Source organism: Nelumbo lutea, chromosome 4 (genome assembly GCF_056320005.1).
Source record: "Nelumbo lutea isolate HS-2025 chromosome 4, American lotus-T2T, whole genome shotgun sequence".
NCBI lineage: Eukaryota > Viridiplantae > Streptophyta > Magnoliopsida > Proteales > Nelumbonaceae > Nelumbo > Nelumbo lutea.
In genome coordinates this window covers 98,706,502-98,727,550 of record NC_142687.1, presented here as the reverse complement: position 1 = coordinate 98,727,550, position 21,049 = coordinate 98,706,502, and the positions used below count along the sequence as shown (strand labels likewise).

At 38.3% G+C, this 21,049-nt stretch overlaps 2 protein-coding genes across 2 annotated transcripts; one reads left to right on the top strand and one right to left on the bottom strand.

Annotated features, from left to right (window-relative positions):
- The first annotated feature begins 2,018 nt into the window (after positions 1 to 2,018).
- Positions 2,019 to 4,572, top strand: LOC148862131 (uncharacterized protein At2g34460, chloroplastic-like). The gene is made up of 5 exons (XM_088985376.1): positions 2,019 to 2,395; positions 2,486 to 2,683; positions 2,846 to 2,965; positions 3,930 to 4,202; positions 4,296 to 4,572. Exons 1-5 carry the CDS (start codon positions 2,285 to 2,287, stop codon positions 4,458 to 4,460), a joined length of 867 nt encoding a protein of 288 aa, XP_088841502.1. The 5' UTR covers positions 2,019 to 2,284; the 3' UTR covers positions 4,461 to 4,572.
- A 2,254-nt stretch (positions 4,573 to 6,826) lies between these two features.
- On the bottom strand, positions 6,827 to 14,305 carry LOC148862130 (3-oxoacyl-[acyl-carrier-protein] synthase I, chloroplastic-like). The gene is made up of 8 exons (XM_088985375.1): positions 14,027 to 14,305; positions 13,005 to 13,771; positions 11,287 to 11,718; positions 9,792 to 9,965; positions 7,767 to 7,880; positions 7,560 to 7,661; positions 7,358 to 7,424; positions 6,827 to 7,177 (listed from the first exon to the last, which is right to left on the bottom strand). The coding sequence occupies exons 2-8, from the start codon at positions 13,461 to 13,463 to the stop codon at positions 7,110 to 7,112; spliced, it is 1,416 nt and encodes a 471-aa protein (XP_088841501.1). The 5' UTR covers positions 13,464 to 13,771; positions 14,027 to 14,305; the 3' UTR covers positions 6,827 to 7,109.
- Between the last annotated feature and the right edge of the window lie 6,744 nt (positions 14,306 to 21,049).

The following is a 21,049-nucleotide window of genomic DNA, read 5'->3' as shown; positions in this document are numbered from 1 at the left end:
TACTGCCCTCCTGGTTGGAGTCCCAGGTGATGGGCCACTGACATGCCTAGGTAGTTCTAATACCATTCCACTAGTAAAGACAAAGTTTTGACCCTTGAATTTCAATATTACCTTGTTTTCACTGTTTCCTTTATATTTAAAATCATCTGCCTTTCTTAGGACTGCAAATTGGTTGGGCTTGGTTTAGGATTTGTTAAATTTTGAATGGACCTGGACTTGATGCAGTGATGTTGTGTAAATTCTTCGAGTTGGGTACCCAACTCTCTCTCCTAGCCTTCTGAATTATCTTGGTTGCACTGCCTCAGTAAATGACATCTGAATTATGGCTTTGAGGAGTTTAATCTTGAATGTGATTATTAGTTTTAGTCAATCAATCATTGCAACCATGATATAGTCAGCTAGAAGCAGCTTAGAATGAGTTGATAATAGCAGTCAGGATGGGCTACCCCCCGTTGTGTAGCCCCATGGATTGGAGCAGAGAGAGAGAGAGAGAGAGAACAGTGAGCCTTATTCTTCACAGTTCACAGTTCACACCATTGTAAGAGGATTAGCAAGTCACCCAAACTAAGATTAAAACTCACCGAACAAACTAAGATTAGTAAGTCATTTGGCTGTATGCTAAAGATTAAACCCCAAACCGGGTGAGATACAGAACCACTAAAAGAGTAGGGGAAACCGCGCTGAACTTGATACACTAATGCTTCAAGACCAGTTGGATGAAGATGAAAATTGTCATTGAGGGATCTTGATCTTGTCTGTTATGTTCATCATTCATGGTCATGGGTACTTCCCGATGATCCCTCTTAACTCTTTCACAACAATGGGAAAATAACAACACACTGTATAGGCTATTTAGTATTACATGGAACTCATTTCATATACCATCGATGCATTCCACTACTTTTTTAAGCAAGGAATTAATTGCCCCTTGCATGTTATTTTAATTTTGTTCAACACAGATTTTGCCTTAAATCGATTAACCGTATGATTCAGCAGCTCATCCCCTTGCTAGTAAAACAAAATACCAAAATCCAACAATGAAATTAAAGTTAAAGCTGTATTTGTTTGTGGTGTAAATATCAGACTGGTGTTATATTATATATTATAAACCGGTTTTATAGTCATTTGAGTGGAATGCAATTGAACACCAGAAAATTACACATACATTGAGTTTTATATTGATAATCAATGTAAATATTGACTTCGATAAAAACGATGCAAACATTTATATTGATAATTCTGATTTTCATTTACATTGAAAATAGCTTTTAAACCAATCAGCCAATCAACATATAACTAAAATGGTGTAAAAGTACATTTATACTACAATAAACGCAACCTTAATGGAGGCAAGCATTAAAATTTATTACTTGTAAAATAGGTGTCTGAAGAAACATTGTATCGTAAGAATTTATATCAATATGATAACAATTTATATATGCCTTTCAGGTAGTTTCTACTTTCTAGTAAATACGCTAGTTTCTAGTAAATAGCAAGGCTATGGAAGTGAAGACCTGTTCAGGGGCCAGGTGGTCCGATGGACTGGCCCAATCCGGCTTATTATTAAGTCGGGTTTGGTCATAATTTTAGGCTCATGGGTTTGGGTTTGGGTCTAAAGTTCGGATCCGATTTTTTTGGGGTCAGATTAGGGTTTTTTTTTCAAAAAAGACAAGCTCGAACCCGAGTCCGACTTGATACTATATATTAAATAATAAAAAATATAATTTATTTAATAAAAAATATATATACAATATTTTTTCTTTGTTCTATCTTCTCTTTTTTTTCAAGTAATAGTGAAATCTTTATTACTGTTTGAATTTTGAAAATTTTTAATATAAATAAAACACTTTTTATTGAATAAAAAATTTCTGACCAAGCTCGAACTCGGGCTTTATATGAGAGTTGGGCTCACGCTCAAAACTTAGGCCTGATGGTCAGGCTGGGCTTGGGCCTGAGTGTATTCTGTTGATGGCCCGAACCTGGCCCATATAAACAGATAGAAACGACCTCTCTGGGTTGGAGTTCACATATGCGTTCGACAATGTCCCACAGCACATTCCCATTGGATAACATCTCCCGATGATGATGATATCATCATTTCTGGTACGATGTTCCTAATAGACGATGGGAATGTGACGTGGGGCGCAGATTTGAATTCCTCTGGTTAACAAGTATCAACGAGAACCGGCCAGCTCGCAATAATGAGAGAGGATTTGAGGTGGACGTTTTAGAGGTCTTTCTCATAGCAAAGACTGCAAGAGAGTGGAAGAAGAGAGCACGAACCATGGCCACAGCTCTCTTCCACACCAATTTTCATCTCCTCCTGAAAAGAACCCACTTTCGTAACAAACACATCTCCAATTCCCGCCCTTCTTACTCCATTAAAGCTACAAAGGTAACCTCTCTCTCCCTCTCTCCAATTCCCATTTCACAGAGACTGTAGCTCATTTTTTTTTCTGCTTTGAAATATTAATTCTATTATTAGATGGAGGGAAGCCTAGTTGAAGAGAACGAAGAAACAAATGTAAATGAGAGAAAGAAAATCTTCGTTGCCGGGGCTACCGGAAGCACCGGAAAGAGAATTGTGGAGCAGCTGCTAGCCAAGGGTTTTGCGGTTAAAGCTGGAGTACTCCATTTAGATAAAGCAAAAACCATTTTTTCTGAAAACCCAGCTTTGCAAATTGTGGGTATTTTGATTTCTCTACCCATTATGATGCTCAATTCAAAATTAGATTGGGTTTTTTCTTTCCCCCTTTTTTTTAGATTAATCACTGTTAACTGCGGTTCTTAGGAATTGTATTTTATTCGGGTGTAAGGGATTCTATGTTGTTTTATTCATATGCAGGTGAAGGCTGATGTAACAGAGGGTCCAACAAAGCTAGCAGAAGCCATAGGTGATGATGCAGAAGCTGTAATTTGTGCTACTGGTTTTCGACCTTCATGGGATTTATTGGCTCCCTGGAAGGTCAGTCTCTCTTGTGGCAGTGGAATGGTTGAATTCTTGCTTTATGCTTGATTATGGTGCTTCTTGAGTCAATAGCTTTTATGCGTGCGTTGTCTCCATGGATTCCCTTGTTCATGCAGAAACGGAAAAAAAGTAATTGGGGGTTTGCTTAGTCCCTTTGTTCTACTAACGATTCATGTAAGAAGTTTACTTGTGCAAGGGCATGGAACCCAGAAAGGCCAATTTACAGTCCTTCACATAAAAAGAATTAGTTCTTGTCAAATTTATTACTGTAATTGTTTACATGTTGGTAATGTTTCACCCATACATACTCATAGGGCTTATGCAGCTTGTTTCTCTAGTTTCTCCACCTTTCTGCTGACCACTCTCACATTTCACTGTGGACTGTTAGGCCCATTTGTGAGATCACATCTTCTTCAATCACTTTTGTAAAGATCGCCCATAGGAGTATGAATTCTTTGAATAATCACTTGTTAGGTGACATTTGGAAAGGTGTGTGGTAACCTTGCAAAAGCTACATGCCATTCCTTTGATTCTCATATTCTTGTATGTATTCAATCATATCACACCAATAGGGGTCATTGCTTGGTGTAATGGTGGGCCTACAAGTGAGAGAATGTGGGTTCATAACATTGGACTTCATGATTCAAATCATACATGATACTATAAATTGTAACAATTTGACAACTATGCCTCTTATCAGCAAAAATATTTTCTGGTGGACTCATTCTATAGTTACTACTATTGTGTATGAGAACAAAATTCAGTATTCATCCACATTTTGGTTGAGTTGCTTGGAAAAACCTTATTATGCTGATTGATAATTTTACCATTATACTAATATGGTTTTCTTGCCACATTCTATGTACTTTTTTGAAACTAAAATCCAAAATAAACTTTTAAGTTCTCATCTATGACATTACATATATCTCTTCCTAGTATCTGATATTTCCTATTATTGCAGGTGGATAATTTTGGGACTATAAACCTTGTTGAAGCATGCCGTAAAAGTGGTGTTAATAGATTCATTCTTATCAGTTCTCTTTTAGTCAATGGAGCTGCAATGGGGCAAATACTTAATCCAGCTTACATCTTTCTAAATGTATTTGGACTTACATTGATCGCAAAGTTGCAGGCAGAGAACTATATCAGGAGATCTGGTATAAACTATACCATAATAAGGCCTGGTGGATTGAGAAATGATCCCCCAAGTGGAAATATAGTCATGGAGCCTGAGGTAGAGCTATAACATTTTTTTCCTTCCAAATGTGTTTCCATAATCCAGGTTTGTCATCGTAACAGTTTTGTCTTTTTTGGGCCTCTTTTTTAGGATACTCTTTATGAAGGCTCTATATCCAGAGATCTAGTTGCAGAAGTTGCTGTTGAGGCATTGCTCCACCCAGAATCTTATTACAAAGTTGTGGAAATAGTTTCTCGACCTGAAGCTCCTGAACGTTCTTATGGAGATCTGTTCAGTTCTATAAAGCAACACTGATCGATCTCTCTCCCACTCTACAATCATATGTCAATTATTTTATTTATTTGTATTCCTGATTTTTGAATTAAAGCGAATTAGTACAAGATTCATTGCTCGCATTGGCATTTAATTTACTGTGATGTGATCTAGAAGCAGAGAACAGCGGTCTGGTACTTTGGAAGAATCTTTTTAATGGATGGTGATGGAACACGTTTGTATGAAAAATCAGACCATGCTTCACCAAAACAAGAATCTCATGACACGCCCATTTACAAAAATAATTTGAGAGTTCAAACTAAACGTTCACAAGAAGTCAAGCATATGGAAGGATAAAATTCAAAAGAACCAAGCAACCAGAGAAGCCATGGCTGCGATGGCCGATAGCGGCAGATGCACACAGAGCTACTCCAGCATTCTCCATGGCTGGTGATGGGGCAATCTCTCCAACATCTTCAATTGCAACACTGACCCCAAAAAGTGGCAAATGCTATCAGAACCATAATATAGATGGTGAATACCAACGACAACTTGCGACCCTCCATTTCTGACTAAGCTTTATGGTTATTAGAGAGGAGAAACTGATTGTGTAGATAACTGCTGATTGCATTTAAAGAAAGCTTGGAGTGAAGAAGAATCTACCAATTCTTTCTCTGTTGGCATAACCACAAGCATAATTATTTTAGGTCGTAGGTTGTCAATATATTTTACACACCTTAAACTTTTCCACCAGCCAACAGGCTGGAACCTCTCTTACTACAGTCCAAAAGCATTGGAGTAAATATATTTCTAACTTCTGGTTTATGTGTCAAGTACAGAGAATCTTACCAAGAAAAAAAAAAGCACAGAGAAGCAAAGCAAAGAGATGCCATGATATTTAATATAGGAGGTGTTTTTTTTGACACTATGAGTTGCAAGGTTGTGGTTGTAAAATTAGGACTAGCTGCCCCATTGTGAGGTTGTTGACATTCTGCTGTTCCAATTCTTGGGAATTATTTTCAACTTTCCTCTTACAAGTTTTTATGCATATACTTATATGCCTTCACATTAGACATAATTTTCTTGAAATATGTAAAATGTCCATATTCCTTTATCCCCATTGACAGTGAAACTAGTGAGAATTAGAATACTTAGTCCAAGGTTCAAAGTTTGATATGTGCAAATATTTAGCTGTCATACCTTTTTTTTTTTCACCATGACGTTTCAGGTTTAGGTTAGACAGGATGGGATCATCTAAGAATAATGATTGAACCAGGAGAACCCCCACAAATCCTTTTATTGGTTTTGACAAAAAAAAAAACAATCATCCGTCCACGTTGCACTCTTAATAAAACATGCATTATTAAATTACAATATTTTGAAGGGTAAAAGGCTTAAACATACACTGAGTTTATGATAAATCCCAATATGGTTTGAGATACACAGAATATCACTTCTCCCCCTCCAACCATTAACAAGAGATGGCAAGAGAGGTTTTAAAATGGATCTTGAGATTGATCAATGAGACCCGATCATTCAATTTCTGATTCAATAGTAGAGATTGATGATTCAGCTTCGTTATAAAAATACTATTGCAGTGCTATGCTCTCCCCATCCTCCTATCACCCACTCTCATGTTAATCCCTATCAATCTGAGTCTGGATCTGCTCCTTACAAGTCGCACCTCACACCGACCTTACAGCGTCGGTGTGAGGTGTGCTCTGTGAGAAGCAGATCTCAGTTCTATTAATCCACCAGGCCACCAAAAGACCACATCTCTTAATTTTTGTTTTTTTGGGAAAAATGGAGGCTGCAGCAACATCCTCTGATTCCAGAAAGCTATCCCAAAAGGTAATGGCGATAGCTGTTGGAGAAACTCATAATCTCGCTCTCACAGGTATTCCATCTTCTATGAAGTAAACTGTTTTCTTTAAATTCCAATTTGAATTTGTTTAATAACAATTTTGGGTGTCCGGGATTTTGGCATTATGGGATATGGTTGTGCATATTAATGGGGAAGAGAAACTTTTAGCTAGGGTTTGACGCGATCAAGATCTACATTCAACAACTTGGTGAGAACTCCATTACTGCATGCGCATTCTTGGGCTAAATCTCTCAACCAACATGGGCGAACAAAATACAACTTGTTTTAATCTATTAATATCTGGTATTGATCAAATACTTTCAAATAAGCTCCAATGAAGAATTGGAAGAAAACAACATATTTTTCTTCTCATGATCTCATCCTCTGAAGGAATTAGATTTGATTAGCCGCTACAGTAGGGTTATGCTACTGTCAGCACAGGCTGGAGCTCATTTGTCTAATAGTTGGACATGTTGTAATACGACTTGCAACCGTGAAGCAAGACCATTTGGCATAAATAAACAAATGGAGAGAGAGAGAGATCTAAAAATAAGAGCTTCTAAGCAAGACCATTTGGCATAAGCTTCAACAGTTACATTCTACAAACCTGAATGAAATCTCAGAAACTACACTACCTAGATCTTTAAATTAGTTCAATGGCTAACGGAAAAACCGGCAGAACTGCTTTTGATTCTATCGCAAAATTGCTTTTTCTTTGAAAAAGCAGCGTGCTAGAAAGAATAATGACAAAGAAGCCTCTATAAAAGAAAATCTGGGGAATCTTGGATCAGCAAGATTGCTGTTCTTCCAAAATCACAGACGATTGATCAGGGCTTGAATGCTGAGAATACCACAACTGAGTTATGTCCTCCAAACCCAAAAGAATTTGAAATGGCTGCAAAATGGTATCAAAAGATAAAATGGTAAGTCTGCCTTTTTTTGCTATCAAACAGCTAAAGATCATTACCCAATGTTTCCCAGGTATAGGGGTCTTGGGAGGGGCAGACTGGATACTACCTATGCTATGCTTTGCCATCAAACGGTTAAAAATGAAAAATTGAGCATCAGGACTTACCAACGTTCACTTCATGCTGTTGCTTTTTATTTGCAATAGTATCAAACTCAACTGAAGGCTCTGGATTCTGCATTAATTAAAGAAATGTCAAATACCAATTCAGATAGGACCTTAGATAATGGTGAAAACCCTGAAAACAATTTCTTCCTTCATTTAGTTGTTAATGTCGTATTTCAGAAATGCTTCCAAAAGTAATACATACAAACTGGTTTATAGTAGGATGCAGCCACCCTGTAGTAATGGCTTTTACTGTAGCAATGGCTTCTAGGCCTCCAGCTGCACCAAGGCAGTGCCCTATCATAGACTGAACACAAACAAAGATAATTAAAAGTTACAATACAAGGATGCTCATGTGTGTGTGTGTGTGTGTGGAGAGAGAGAGAGAGAGAGAGAGAGAGAGAGATTTTACCTTGGTTGCATTCATTTTGATCTCCTTCGTGTTCTTGAATACCTTTTTTATAGCATTCACCTCAGCAAGGTCACCAGCGATTGTGGAAGTTGCATGTGCATTTATGTAGTTAACCTGGGAAGCAGGAAAAGTAAAGGAGAATGGAGGTAAAAAGAGAAGTTAGTCCACTTGCTTACTCATGAGCCAAGGAATTTCTAGAGAATTTTATTCCTTTTGGCATTGAAAAATACTTCAAACAGCAATACAAAGGTAACAGCATATTAGAATCTATTTGTCAGTTGGCAATTGCATGATGAGTTATAAATTTTACACTCCCCACTTGTAAAAGTTCTATGAAAAACAATCAAGGCCTGGACACACTCTCCTTTCCTCTTCATCCCCCTCTTAAGAAAGGCTTACGCCTCCTTGTGTTCAGGAGGCTTACACCTCTTGCACTCTGAACTACGCCTCACACCTCTAGGTAGTGGAACGCCTAGCGTCTTGCCTCCATGTTTTAAAACATTGGTCCAGATAAAAGCGTGGCTGCTACAAAGTAATCATGCTGCTTTGCATCTAGTGAGATGCACTAGTAGATAATTCAGCTCTTCACATAGAGCTTTTAATTCTGAAAAACAATATATTCTTCAATTCCCTTATCTCCTTCCCATAAACAAAAGAATTTCTGAAATATCTATATATTTGGGTGATATTGTCAGTCCCCAAATATATCTTATTCACATGATACTAGACATCCTTCGTTGTGCCAACGACAATCAAGCTATTGCTAATTCTTTTCTCCATGCCATTCCAAAGCCATGTTCTGATTTGTCCATCCTCCTAAATCCAATATGAAAAGTTAGTTGCATTAAATTTGTGATTCTCTTCAACCAAATAGTGCCCTTTTCCATCAAGAACACCTCAACTGGTTTGACCCAGTGAGCATAATTAGTACCACTCAGTTTGATAGCTGTCATCTGAACCAAGAAGATATCAAATGATTATACAATAGATGTTTTCATCTCCATCTTATCAAACTTCACTTTGAAGAAGCTTCACCAAAAACTTAAGTAACTCACCTGCACAACTGCTGGACGAACATATGCATTACTTCACAATGGTTTATATTCAATCACAAACACTTATCATAAATCACCAATTCATACCCCAAAATTGTACTTCATCACATAGTTATCACTCCCCAACTAACCATGTTCACATCACTTCCAAGGATCCGAGTCAATTCATCCATAAAATTCTTCTCACCAGACACCAGTCACACCCTCTGTGGATGCCAAATAGAGGGTTTACACCATAGCACCAACACACATTGATCACAAGTAGAAAAAGGAAGAAAACTGATTGAACCAAGGAATTTGATCAGAATAGCTTTAATTTGAATTGCCCTCATACAGAGATCAGTTCAATAAGTTATAGATGAAGAATAAGAATGAGGGAACCTAGCATATCAGATTCTAATACTTCAATACATGTAACCTTTTGATCCAACCTGAGAATATTATAAAGGAAAAGACAAGAGGAGAACCACAAAAGAGAGATGAGTAGAAGAGAAACAAGGGATTGTGGAGTTCAGATTTCTTGTCCCATCACATATGTGGCATTTAAGTTACATGCTGGACCATAACTTAAAAGAACAAAAAGAACTTCATACCCCTAATAAGTAACCTCTTCTTGATTGAAAAAAATACCCCTGTTTACACACCTTAATCATAAAACATAAACAGAACATTAACATTAACCCCTTGATACCGTTTTCCTTAAGCAACAGATACTTGTTTAAAACCCAAGTATACAATAAAAAACCAGGTGGAAAACAACAATTGGAAAAGGGACTTGCAGCTTTAAGCATATTTAACAAAGAGTAGATATATTCAACTATGAGTAAATGCTTCTTCATTTAGGTGACAGAGGAAAAACATAAATGTTAAATATAAAAAGTCCAAAAAATTTTCTTCTGTGCAATCTGTGCAATCCAGAAATAATCAACCCATCATAATGCTGAGAACAAATAGATGACAAGGAGAGTACCTCCTCTGGTGACACACCAGCATCTTCAAGGCTACTCTCAATGCATGATGAAACACCAAGTCCATCAGCCCTTGGATCAGTCATATGATAAGCATCACAGTTAACTGAACCTCCCAAATATTCAGCAATAATTGGTGCACCACGTTTCATTGCATGTTCCAAACTCTCCATTACCTATCAAAAGAATCATCAAACCTTATCAACCAACAAGTCAAGACACCTTATTATATATGTGAGAATGTTTACTGCAAAGAATCATTCACTGTTAATAAAGAAATATTAGCTAGATCCAATCTGTAGTAAAGTTCAGGTAAACTGTGGTAACGAGTCATAAACAGATCTGCCTCAACTCCAACTTCACTCATGTCCCTTAAAAATGATGGCTTAGTCATTAGGGTGGGTGTATCTGTGTGTACAGACATGCATAGACAGATTTTAACTTCCACTGCATCAAAGCTACGCTGAGGTTTAGACTTAAACTTCCACTGAAACCAAATTAAATCCAATGAAAAGCTTCCACTTCATGGCAACAGAAGGGACACTTACATAATCGAAGTTCAGGTCACAACTTTAATTTTCAATGAGTTTTGATTGTTGCAATCAGGCATGTTATGCACATTGCATAAAAATACATTCAGTCACAACACAAAAGCACACCAACTAAAACTCTTAAAAAATAACAGAGAAAGAAGTGTTTTTATGTCAACAATAATGAAAGGGATGATTCTTTCTAAAACTTAAACAACAAAATAAAACAAAGTTATTTGAAAACCTCAAATGAGCACGAATGAATGTTCTTTGTATTTAATTCTAACAGAGGATGCACTATCTTATAATCATGAATATGAATTATTTATATATAAAATTGGATTTCAAGTATATCAAGCATGCCCAATGACATACATCACTTTCTATATTTTATGTTCTAGGAGCCATTGGTTGGTCAAATGGTAAAATCTTGGGTGACAAACTTTATGTGGGTTCAAGTCTGAGAGTAACCACTTTGTACAAAAAAAAGGCCAAAGATTAGGTCCATATCCAGTCTACCCCTCCTAAGAGTCTAAGACCCCAGATAGCTGGGACCAACAATAGGTAATAGCCTTTTTATTTTATATAATTGTTCTAATTGTTTTTTTTTTTGGTAGAAATTGTTCCAATTGTGTAAATGAGCCCCAAATGTGTATTGAGGTTTATTCTATTAATTTTAAAGATTAATCATAGATTTCCAACACTTTCATAGTTTCCATAATTTTACGATGTTTCTATGAGCTTCTGTAAATGTCCACAAATTAATTCCTCTTCCACATGGACTTTAGTTTACCATGAAATGAAGTTTATGACTTTTCCTCTAAGGCAATCTCCTTAAGATGCAAATCCCAACTGCTACTGAACAAAAACGAATTATGCATGATAGTGAACATAAATAAACCAAAATGTAAAATATGCCAGAAACACACATCCTGGACATATGAACAAAGATTCCTCCAAAACTTACCAATACTCCAGCACCTTCTCCCATAACAAAGCCATCTCGATCCTTGTCCCAAGGCCTTGAAGCAGTTTGTGGATCATCATTTCTCTGTGATAAAGCTCTACATGCAACAAAACCACCTAATCCAATCGGAATAATTGCAGCTTCAGTTCCACCAGCAATCATTAAATCAGCTTCACCTCGCCGGATGTGGTTGGCAGCAGCATAGAAGCAATAATTGGAGGTAGCACAAGCAGTTGATATCGAATAGTTTGGACCCATGAAACCAAGTTCAATTGCAAGCAACGCAGATCCCATGTTTGTTATGGCATAAGGAATAAAAAAGGGAGTGATTTTTCTGTGACCTTTCTCTATTAGAGCTTGAACACCATCAGAAAACACTGTAAGACCACCCATGCCCGTCCCAACAAGCACACCTGCTCGCTCCTTGTCGATCTGAAGAAAACATAAATACAACAAAGGATAAGGTGTGATAATATAAAATGCAAGTCAGTGAAACTTCTAGAAAAGCAATGTTGTAATTAAGTGAAGTTCATTTGTAACATTTCAAACTAAAATGAGAAATTTGATCATATTAAACAAAGAAAGAAAAACTCCTAAGTTCTAATGCCTATTACACACACACACAGAGAGAAGGGTAACTACAGTATCAATAATCAAGAGAAATGAAAATTTCAAGAAATAATACCATTGCTACCGTTTTTTACAGAAATTATACCATGCATAGAAGACCAACAACTGTGCCAGTTAGAAGAAGTGATTTGTTACACATTTTAGGGGCTAGAAGAGCTCGGGATAGACCAAAAAGGACATGGGTAGAAGTAGTAAGAAATGTTTTACGCATTAATAATTTAACAGTGGATATAGCTTTAAATAGAACGGATTGGAAAAACAGGATTCATGTAGCTGACCCCATATAGTTGGGATACGGCATGGGTGATGATAAAGAAAGTTCATTGTGGAAACACCAAGCTTAGCAACTATCCCATAGAACCATTGCCCCGGTACCTCTACCAAGTACCAACTCTGTATTCCCAACTAGAAGCTCTGACTATCCGTTTTATGCTAAACAAAAACGACTGGCTGTTTGGAGGCAAGTCAAGTAACACAGAGCATCCTCTCTTGATGAACACAAGCCTCCGGATTGATGAAGGACCAAGGTAGCTAGACAGCAGGAGAGCCAAGTGATTTTCCATTTCTTGTATTGCAAATTTTAACGTTTTTAATTATTTCCTCAAAATTTTCAGAATCTTGTGTCCTGTTCTCCAGAATAAACTGAAACAAAAAAGAGGTTTCGATTTGGAATATCAATATCAAAAAAGTTACAGCAAATAGGGGTTATAGTTTCTGTAAGTGATTATTGTTCGCTTACTTAGGTAGAGCACTATGTAGTAATCTCATTTCAGTCAATTACAGGCAAACGGCATTTTGAAATCAAAATACACTACATTGTTAAAAAAAAAAAAAAAAAAAAAAAAGAAAGACAAAAGAAAACAGACGCAAATCACCAAGAATGAAAATTTTATAACAACGTCGACGAATCTGAGAAATACGGCATCAATTTTACAAATGAATGATAAGGAAAACTGGGAAACCCAACATGCTGAAGAATTAGCCAAACAGCAAACATGTACGAACATACGAAGAGAATTTACAGTAAGATAGCATCAAAACTAATGTAACGAAACCAAGTGAAGACAAAATAACCAAAAATTAATGACCTTGGAGATGTTATCACCGGCTAGACCAGCATTTTCGAGGGCCATCTTTCCAGAGACCAGGCAGTAACGGAGGCAATCGTCGAGGCGACGGTCATTCTTGCCATCAATGTAACCCTGGGAAGTAAATCCCCGTATTTGGCCGGCGAACCTGGTGGGGAATTTGGACGCATCGAACCGATCGATAAGAGAAATGCCGCTTTCTCCAGCGAGGAGACGGTCATAATAGGTATCAACGTCGTTACCGAAGACGGAAACGAGGCCCATCCCAGTGATGACGACTCTCTTCTTGGGGTCCGTCTCTCGCTTGGGAGTTGAAGTTGCTGTTGACACTGCAGCGCAGATCGGAGTAGATGCGTTCTTCTTGGTAGTGATGAGCTTGACATTGGTGAGTTGAGGGGACTGTTTGCGGAGAGGCTCCAGTGGAGAGATTCGAAGTGCTGGTGACTGAAGGGCCTCCATGTATTGTTCCTCCGCCGCTACTGGTGATGATGGGGAAGATTCGGGAGAGAACCGCGGTGGATTGCGGGAGCAAGCGCCAAGCGGGCGAGTAGGAGTGTTATTTGGTAATGAGAAACGGGAAAATTCTACTTTGGCGTTTGGGGTAGTGTGAAGTTAGTAGGAAAAAGTACGGATAGGCTCAGTGGCCGCCTGTGAATTGTGAACTGGCATCAATTTTCCAATTGTACTTTGGGTCTAAAGATTTTGACACTGAGCTGAACCATCGTTCTCCCCATTCAAATGTATCACCGCAATGCCCAAACTGGTCTCTGCCATTAACCAATTGGTCGTCAATACATGTGATCGACATGTGTACCTTAAGCTTTTTGAAAATATTAAAAGTACCCTTCAATAAAAGAAAATGTTCGTTATCTTCTATTTTAAGGACAAATGGACATAGTTGGCCAATAAAAAGGCCGACGACCTAAACATATTGATGGCTCCGACTGTAGACACTTGTTGGAATCAAGACAAAAACATTCCAAAGCCCGCAATGAATGATGTTGGTAACTCAAAGTTCTCACCAATGCAATACGGAGTTGAACAAAAACACTAGAACCATTTCCACAGGATCTTTTTCCGCTTAATCCACGAAACCGATTCCAAACAAGACAAAAGATCTGTAAAAATTAGGAAACCAGAAACAAATTTCAAAGACTAGTATGGGAAAAACTTGCAGATCCAACGGAATTACAAAGATAATTCTGACGTGATGGGATTGAAGCAGTCTGGAGACATCGATTTCAAAGAGGAAACAAAATAAACACGGAAAGCGGTAACTTGATTTTGGTCCCCTACTCCCCTCAGGCCTCAAGCCTCAACCACAGCTTTATCTGTATATATGTTCTCATCACTCACTCTCTCTCTCTCTCTCCCTCTTTTGATGAATCATGAATAATTTTATTATGACGAAAATAAAGTAAACTGACAAGTGGATACAATATAGAGTTCCCGAGTTGCTACTTTTTAAAACAAAGAAAATCAAAATAAAATTACAATTGAGCCCATAACAAGTGATCTCTGTTCATCCCTTGCTTACCTAGTAAGTCTGTCAGCCCATTTGCCAACCTCCTCTCCCACTAAACTCTCACTGTGAGATTAGAAGTAAGCCACTTAAATCTCCTTATCTCTCCCATAAAAAACCAAGTTGTTGTGTCTGGTTCTTTTAGCCACCCATTATCACTTTAGAGTCACCTTTAATGATCAATCTCCCAAAGTTCAACTCTTTAGCAATTTGTGCACCCTGTATAGCTGCTTGCATCTCTCCACTAACCACATCCCACACCATTTGGGCCGGCGTATAAAGCAACAATCTGTCTTCATTTCTAGACACACCCCCAATGCCAGAAGGTTCAGGATTGCCAAGGTTGTTGCCATCAAAATTGAGCTTTTATGAAGTCTTCTTCTAGGGGTTTCCAGTCAACTACAAGTTTGTCCTTAGCTAAAGAGGAGTTTTCCATAGATTCCAAATTTCTCCATATGTCATCAAAGGAGAAAAGTGAGAATAACTCCAAAGTTTTAGCCCAATTAGTAGCCCTTATTAACAAACATTCCCAAACAGTAGTCCATACTAAAGTAGCTCTTACACATCTCCATAACACTCTAACTCTTCTCTTAGACCACCTAAAAGTTGTAGGGTCAAAAAGCCCCCTTGATTTGCAGTGGCATATTCCACACACGCCCTAAAAGACCAAAAATTCATCTCTCCATTTGCTTTGCAAAGGACACACCAGTTTGGGGAGATGCAAAGGTTGGGCCTTTTCTTTTGCAAGGTATCTAAAGTGTTTAATTTCCCAAGAGAGACTTCCCAACAAAGGGCTCCAACCTTGGGGGAATGGGCTTAGACCAGACTTCCTTCCAATAGAAAGCCTGAGGGTTAGGAGCTGAGCACAACTGCGTGAAAAAAGAGGCACAAGAAAAAAGACCCAAAGAATTCGGAGTCTAGACTCTACCCTAGGTTTAGAAAGGTAAAAAAAAACAAAGCCTAGGTTTTTAGCAACAAAGCAGCGATCAAGTTCAGAGTCTCTCAAATCTCTTTTGAAACCCAAATTTCAACTAAAGAATGAGGATTGGGATACATAAACAAAGGTTTGAATGGGTTCACTTTTAAAAAGGGAGAGGGAATACAAAGATGAATAAAGGTCTTTAAGGGTGGACATGCCAATCCAAGTGTCTTCCTAAAAGAGAATCCTATCACATGTACAAAGGTCATACCTGATAAGGCTAAGAAATTGGAGAAGTATACCATGAATAGCCTTCCATAGAGAGCTTAGTGTAGCCTATTGAGACACTCCAGCATCCCAACCATTTCATGCATAACCATGAATACTTCCCACTACCCTATGTCACAACCTCCCTTTCTCTAATGACCATCTCCATAACCATTTACCTAACAGAGATTCATTATTCTTCCCAATATTGCCTAACTCCAAACCCTCTTGCTTCTTACTTCTATAGACTAAGGGCATGTTCGTTTACTCTTATCTCTTAAGAGGAATCTTTTAACTTTAAGAGAAAAATGATTGTTCATTATCTCATATATCTTATCTCTTAAAGTGCAATCATACAACTTTTTATTTTCCAATGATACCCCAAAAAAAGACAAACAAAATCTCTCATATATGTTCAAAATGGATATTTGATAATTTTCATAATTCAGAACAACATTCTCTGTATTCAGAGTTTAGAGGAAAGAACAGTTCACCAATACCAATATATCTCTTAATGTAATTATTGCATTTTCAGATGTTAGACTTCAGAGCAAACAAACAAGTCCAAAATCCCATCTCACTAGGTGATCGTTCCTTCTTTCACTAGGCTCCCACAAGAAGTCCCTGATGATCTTTTCTAATTTCACTACCTCCCTTTTTGGCATCTTAAATACTGAAAGGAAGAAAAGTAGAAGGTTTACTAAGGTAGACTTAATTAAAGTAATATGACTCCCTAGAAACACATAATTACTCTTCCACACTAGCAATTTCTTGGCACATCTTTAAAGAATTGGGTTCCAAAAACTTCCTTCCTATGGGTTGGCTCCTAATGGAAAACCTAGATATTTCAAAGGCCACCTAGCAATAAGGCAACCTATGGCTACTACAACCCTATCCATCTCTTCCTCTCCCAAGTTCAATCTCACTACACAACTCTTTTCAAAATTGATCTTTAACTTAGAGACAAATTCAAACAATTTGATCACCTGCTTCAAAATTTTTCCTTCTGAGGATCAACACTCTCACAAAAAATAATTGTATCATTAGCAAATTGCAAATGTGTGACAACTGTGCTCTCTCTCCCAACCCTCCATCCATTAAAAAGTCCCATGCTATCAGCTCTTACTAAAATATTACTGAGCACCTCAGCTACTAAGATAAATAGGAAAGGAGAAAGGGGATCCCTTTGCCTCAAACCTTTAGTTGTTGGGAAAAAGTCTTTGACTACTCCATTAACTATGACCGAATAATGACAAGTCTTCAAACATCATTTTATCCATCCACACCATCTTTCTCCAAATCCAAAATTTTTCTAAGTGTCCAAGAGGAAGAACCAAATGACCATATCATAAACTTCTCCAAGTCCAATTTACACACAAATCCTTTATTTTTTTTTAAATCCTTCACACATTTATTAGTAATCAAAATTTGATCATTGATCTATCTACCTTTAATGAATGCCCGTTAGGAATGGCTTATCAAATCAATAATCTGTCTACGTATCTCTCTCTCTCTCATACACACACACATTACCGTCATCTGATTCCTGTATTCGTTGTTGTGTTTGTGCTTCCACAACAAAGTGGGCTTGAGCGTCTAGCCGCCTTATTGAATTTTCCACCTCTTGGCAAAGAATTCGTACATATCTTCAAAAAGTTGTTAATCATGTATTGCGAGCAAAAAAAAATGCCTAGCACAACATATGGCAATTAGGTGATAGGTGAAGGGCATTTCGTTGATGATTTTGGACAACTAAATACTTTTTAAAAATTGGGTACTATAATAATGACACATTTAAAAGTTTGGATACTAACTTTATACCACCCCCAAAGTTTGGAATTTTCCATTTTACAATTCGAGCTTATCTATCGTGCTTAGCACTTGGGCTAGAATTTGATCAATTTCAACGCAACAGACACAATTGTTGTAGGAATGGTTGGGCTCCCTCAAGTCAACTCTACCTTCTCGGCAGTCGAGTTGGTAGTCTCATCCCGCTCAGCACGAGTTATCTTATACCTACTTTGTAAGACATCCATTCCCGAGGGTCGATCCGAACTCTCAATCTTTAACATAGACTCACAAGAGGTGGACCAAGTACTGCCGGGCGGGTCGTCCGAATTTAGGAGATCATACACCTTTCAATTTGACTCTACAGACATGATGGTAGTCGGTAGAATCATCAATTTATTGAAGACCGAAGCGTTTGGCATTACTTTTCAGAGGTACGATGTTTTTAGACATCATCAGATTCGTTTGGTGTTACGTCTGAAGATTGGTCTGAAATTTGTTTTCAGATCTGAACGCCACTGACATTCATTTTCAGACCGTGTTGAAAGAAAAAAGAATACCCACTCTTCGTTTTTCATTTAACTTGAAAAATTGGATTCGAACTTCTATATTCTCCACTCGACGCAGTGGTGAATCAAACGGTGGCAAGCTTCTCTCTCCCCCTCTCTCTTCCTTGATATTATCTGCATCCCCTGCTTCATAGATCTTTAAATCTACCCAGAGGGAACTCGTAGGCTGCCTGGCCAAATCCTCTAGTCTGGGTGTCTCTGCTAAGTACATCATTGGTCGCTTCATCATCTTCGTTTAGAACACCGAGCTCTCTCACCAGATGAGAGTCTGGACTCTTAACATTCCAAACTGATTTTGAAAATGATGAGACAGGCTGGTAAGACAGGGGCTTGATCTACGGAAACCCTAATAACTTTGTTTTGCAAGTAAGGAAAACCTATGATTTCTGGGTATAGTAAACAATGTTTCGACAAAGGGTTGAAGCGGAAGGTCCTTTAATGGAGGTTTAATCGATGTTTTATCGGGGGGGGGGGGGGGTGGAGGGGAGGGGAATATAACACAGGAGGTGTGCTCATGGTGAAAAGGACGCGTTTTTGACGATTCGTTGCAGAAAAACGCATCTGGGTTGTTTTTCGATTGTTAGAGACAAGAATTAGGACTTGGAGACAATGATTCCAAGCTTTCAAAGAATCTAAGGCATCTCTCCTTTTTGGTTGTTGTCGTGGTGTTTTCTGTTGCGTCATGATCCTCGGAATTCTGCGATATTCTTTGTATTTGATTCGAGAAAGAGCGAAGGACGTACAAGAAATACCAATGAAGTCCCCTGTTTCTTTCTGAGGATAGCTCATTGGTCTTTGTTTCTCTTTTATGAGCTTTGATTCTTGGTGGAGAAAAGATTACACTCATCTCTTTTTTTATTTCTTTGGTACTATCAGTCTTCATTCATTGTTGGCTTGATGAAGTTGCCCATCGATCTCCTCGGATTTGGCTTCTGAAGGAGGTTCGCCTAATGAAGGAAGTTCCCTATTTGGCATGTGGATGTATGTGGTGTATCCATGGAGCAACCACATCTTTTCACAGGCCTTAGGAGGTCGTCCCGGTATTTCGTCCCCACACTTAATGACGAGTCTCCCTCGGAGGCTTTCTGACCGCGACCAAGATGTCAGTCAGGCCCATTAAATGTCAATGTAACATCCGACCACGTGGTCATCAGTCATCACCTTAATGAGCCACGGTTACCTCTCTTACACTCTCACACTTGCACTCCCATTATCTTGTTCTCACCTCGGCCTTGGCTAATTTAACCATCAAATTCATCGCTCCTAGTTCACACCCTAGGGCCTTATCTTTTTTTGTGGGCGTAGGTAGGACCTTCGACCGATAGTTTTCAAATAAAAAAATAAAACATGGAAAATACAACTAAAATAGAAAAAAAATACAAAATTGTAGAAATATAATAAAGAAAATGAAAATTAGATAAACCACTAAAGATTGCAAAAGAAATATGAGATACCACACCTTTACTATGCCTATTTTTGTTTTTTTATAAGCCCATTCTTTGTTATTTTGGTATTTTTTTCTCTTCATCATTCTTCAAACTATTGACATTTTTAGTAACTTTACTTTTTACCTACATTGTCAAGCTCGTTAATAACGAAATAACAGTTTAATGGGGTAGTGGCAAAGCATTGGAAAATTGGGTTATGTGTCAAGTCAGTCCATAAACTTCAAAACGTATATTTACAATACTTGATCTTTCAGATTGTGTCTATGAGGTCCCTTTCCGGCAACGGCTGTTAACAATTAAGTGAAATGATGGAAATACCCATTATTTCTTTAAAGGAGAGAGAGAAAATTTTCAAAATGAAATAAATGCCACTACCTAAAAACCCCTTATTTGTCCCATGGGCAGCATGTTCAATCAGAACCCTGGTTTCAGAAAGAGGTTGCCGCCAGTGTACCTTCTTGGGAAAACGCCGTCCAAGACATCTTACCCGTCGTTTGAAGTCATCCACGACGCCAAAGACAACATTCCCTCTGGTCTACGTTGATGGTAATCTATATTTCAAGTGCTTAATAGAGAAGACACTGCTTTCAATCGGTTAACGTCGCCAAAGAAGACAACAAAACCCTTGTCGTTGTTGTCTCCAAAGAATAAAGGTAAAAAAAATTACATTTTCTGCCTATTTTTTTGTCATCTTCACTAACGTTAAATGATACCCATGTTCCTCTGTGTGCCCAGGGTTTAGGTTGTCTTTGGGTTTGCATCTAGAGTTGTTTCAGTCAGACCCTCAAGGGATGTCCAAACACCATGATTAACACCCTATAAACACACGCAAGCAACCTGCGATCAACCCACGGTTGAACTGGCAGTAGATACTGCAATACCACAATGAACCCACAATTCACCAAATCTAGTCAGCACCCGAACCTAAAGAAACCATATTTGGACCCATCCAAAGGTCACAAGCCCACCTGTGTGCACAATAAAGCTACGCCCAATAAGGCATGCGATGAACTCACAACTTGCAAGCCCGCTTGAGATGATGGGTCAAAAGAGACGTAGCCTGGGCCCATGACGAGGCCCGTGCATGCCCGGAGGCATGCAGACCTCTCGATGGAAAAATACCTTATGAGCCGCTACGTGTTAGCGGTGAAACGCCAACCACTGAAAGTGACATCACTGATGCCATGTATGATTAGTCATGGCGCGCAAAAGGGTAGTAGCACATGTGAGTAATGAGAGATCTTAAGGATAAAGAAATCCAATCCTTGAGAAGATCCTCATGAAACACATGGCAATACCCCATTAGTGCATCTAATTATTGACAGCAAATCAAATATCCCCTTTCCTGATACGAAGCAAATATCCCCATCTCTTACCTTTTAGGATCTCTAGATCTCCATAAATAGGGATCCTCCTCATATTGAAGGAATCATCCAATCGGAGCATTTTTGTGCTATCAATACCCTCGAGTATCCCCGACTCTCCCATTCTCTAGGAACCTTAATCTGCATCTTTCCCTAAACCCTAGGCCT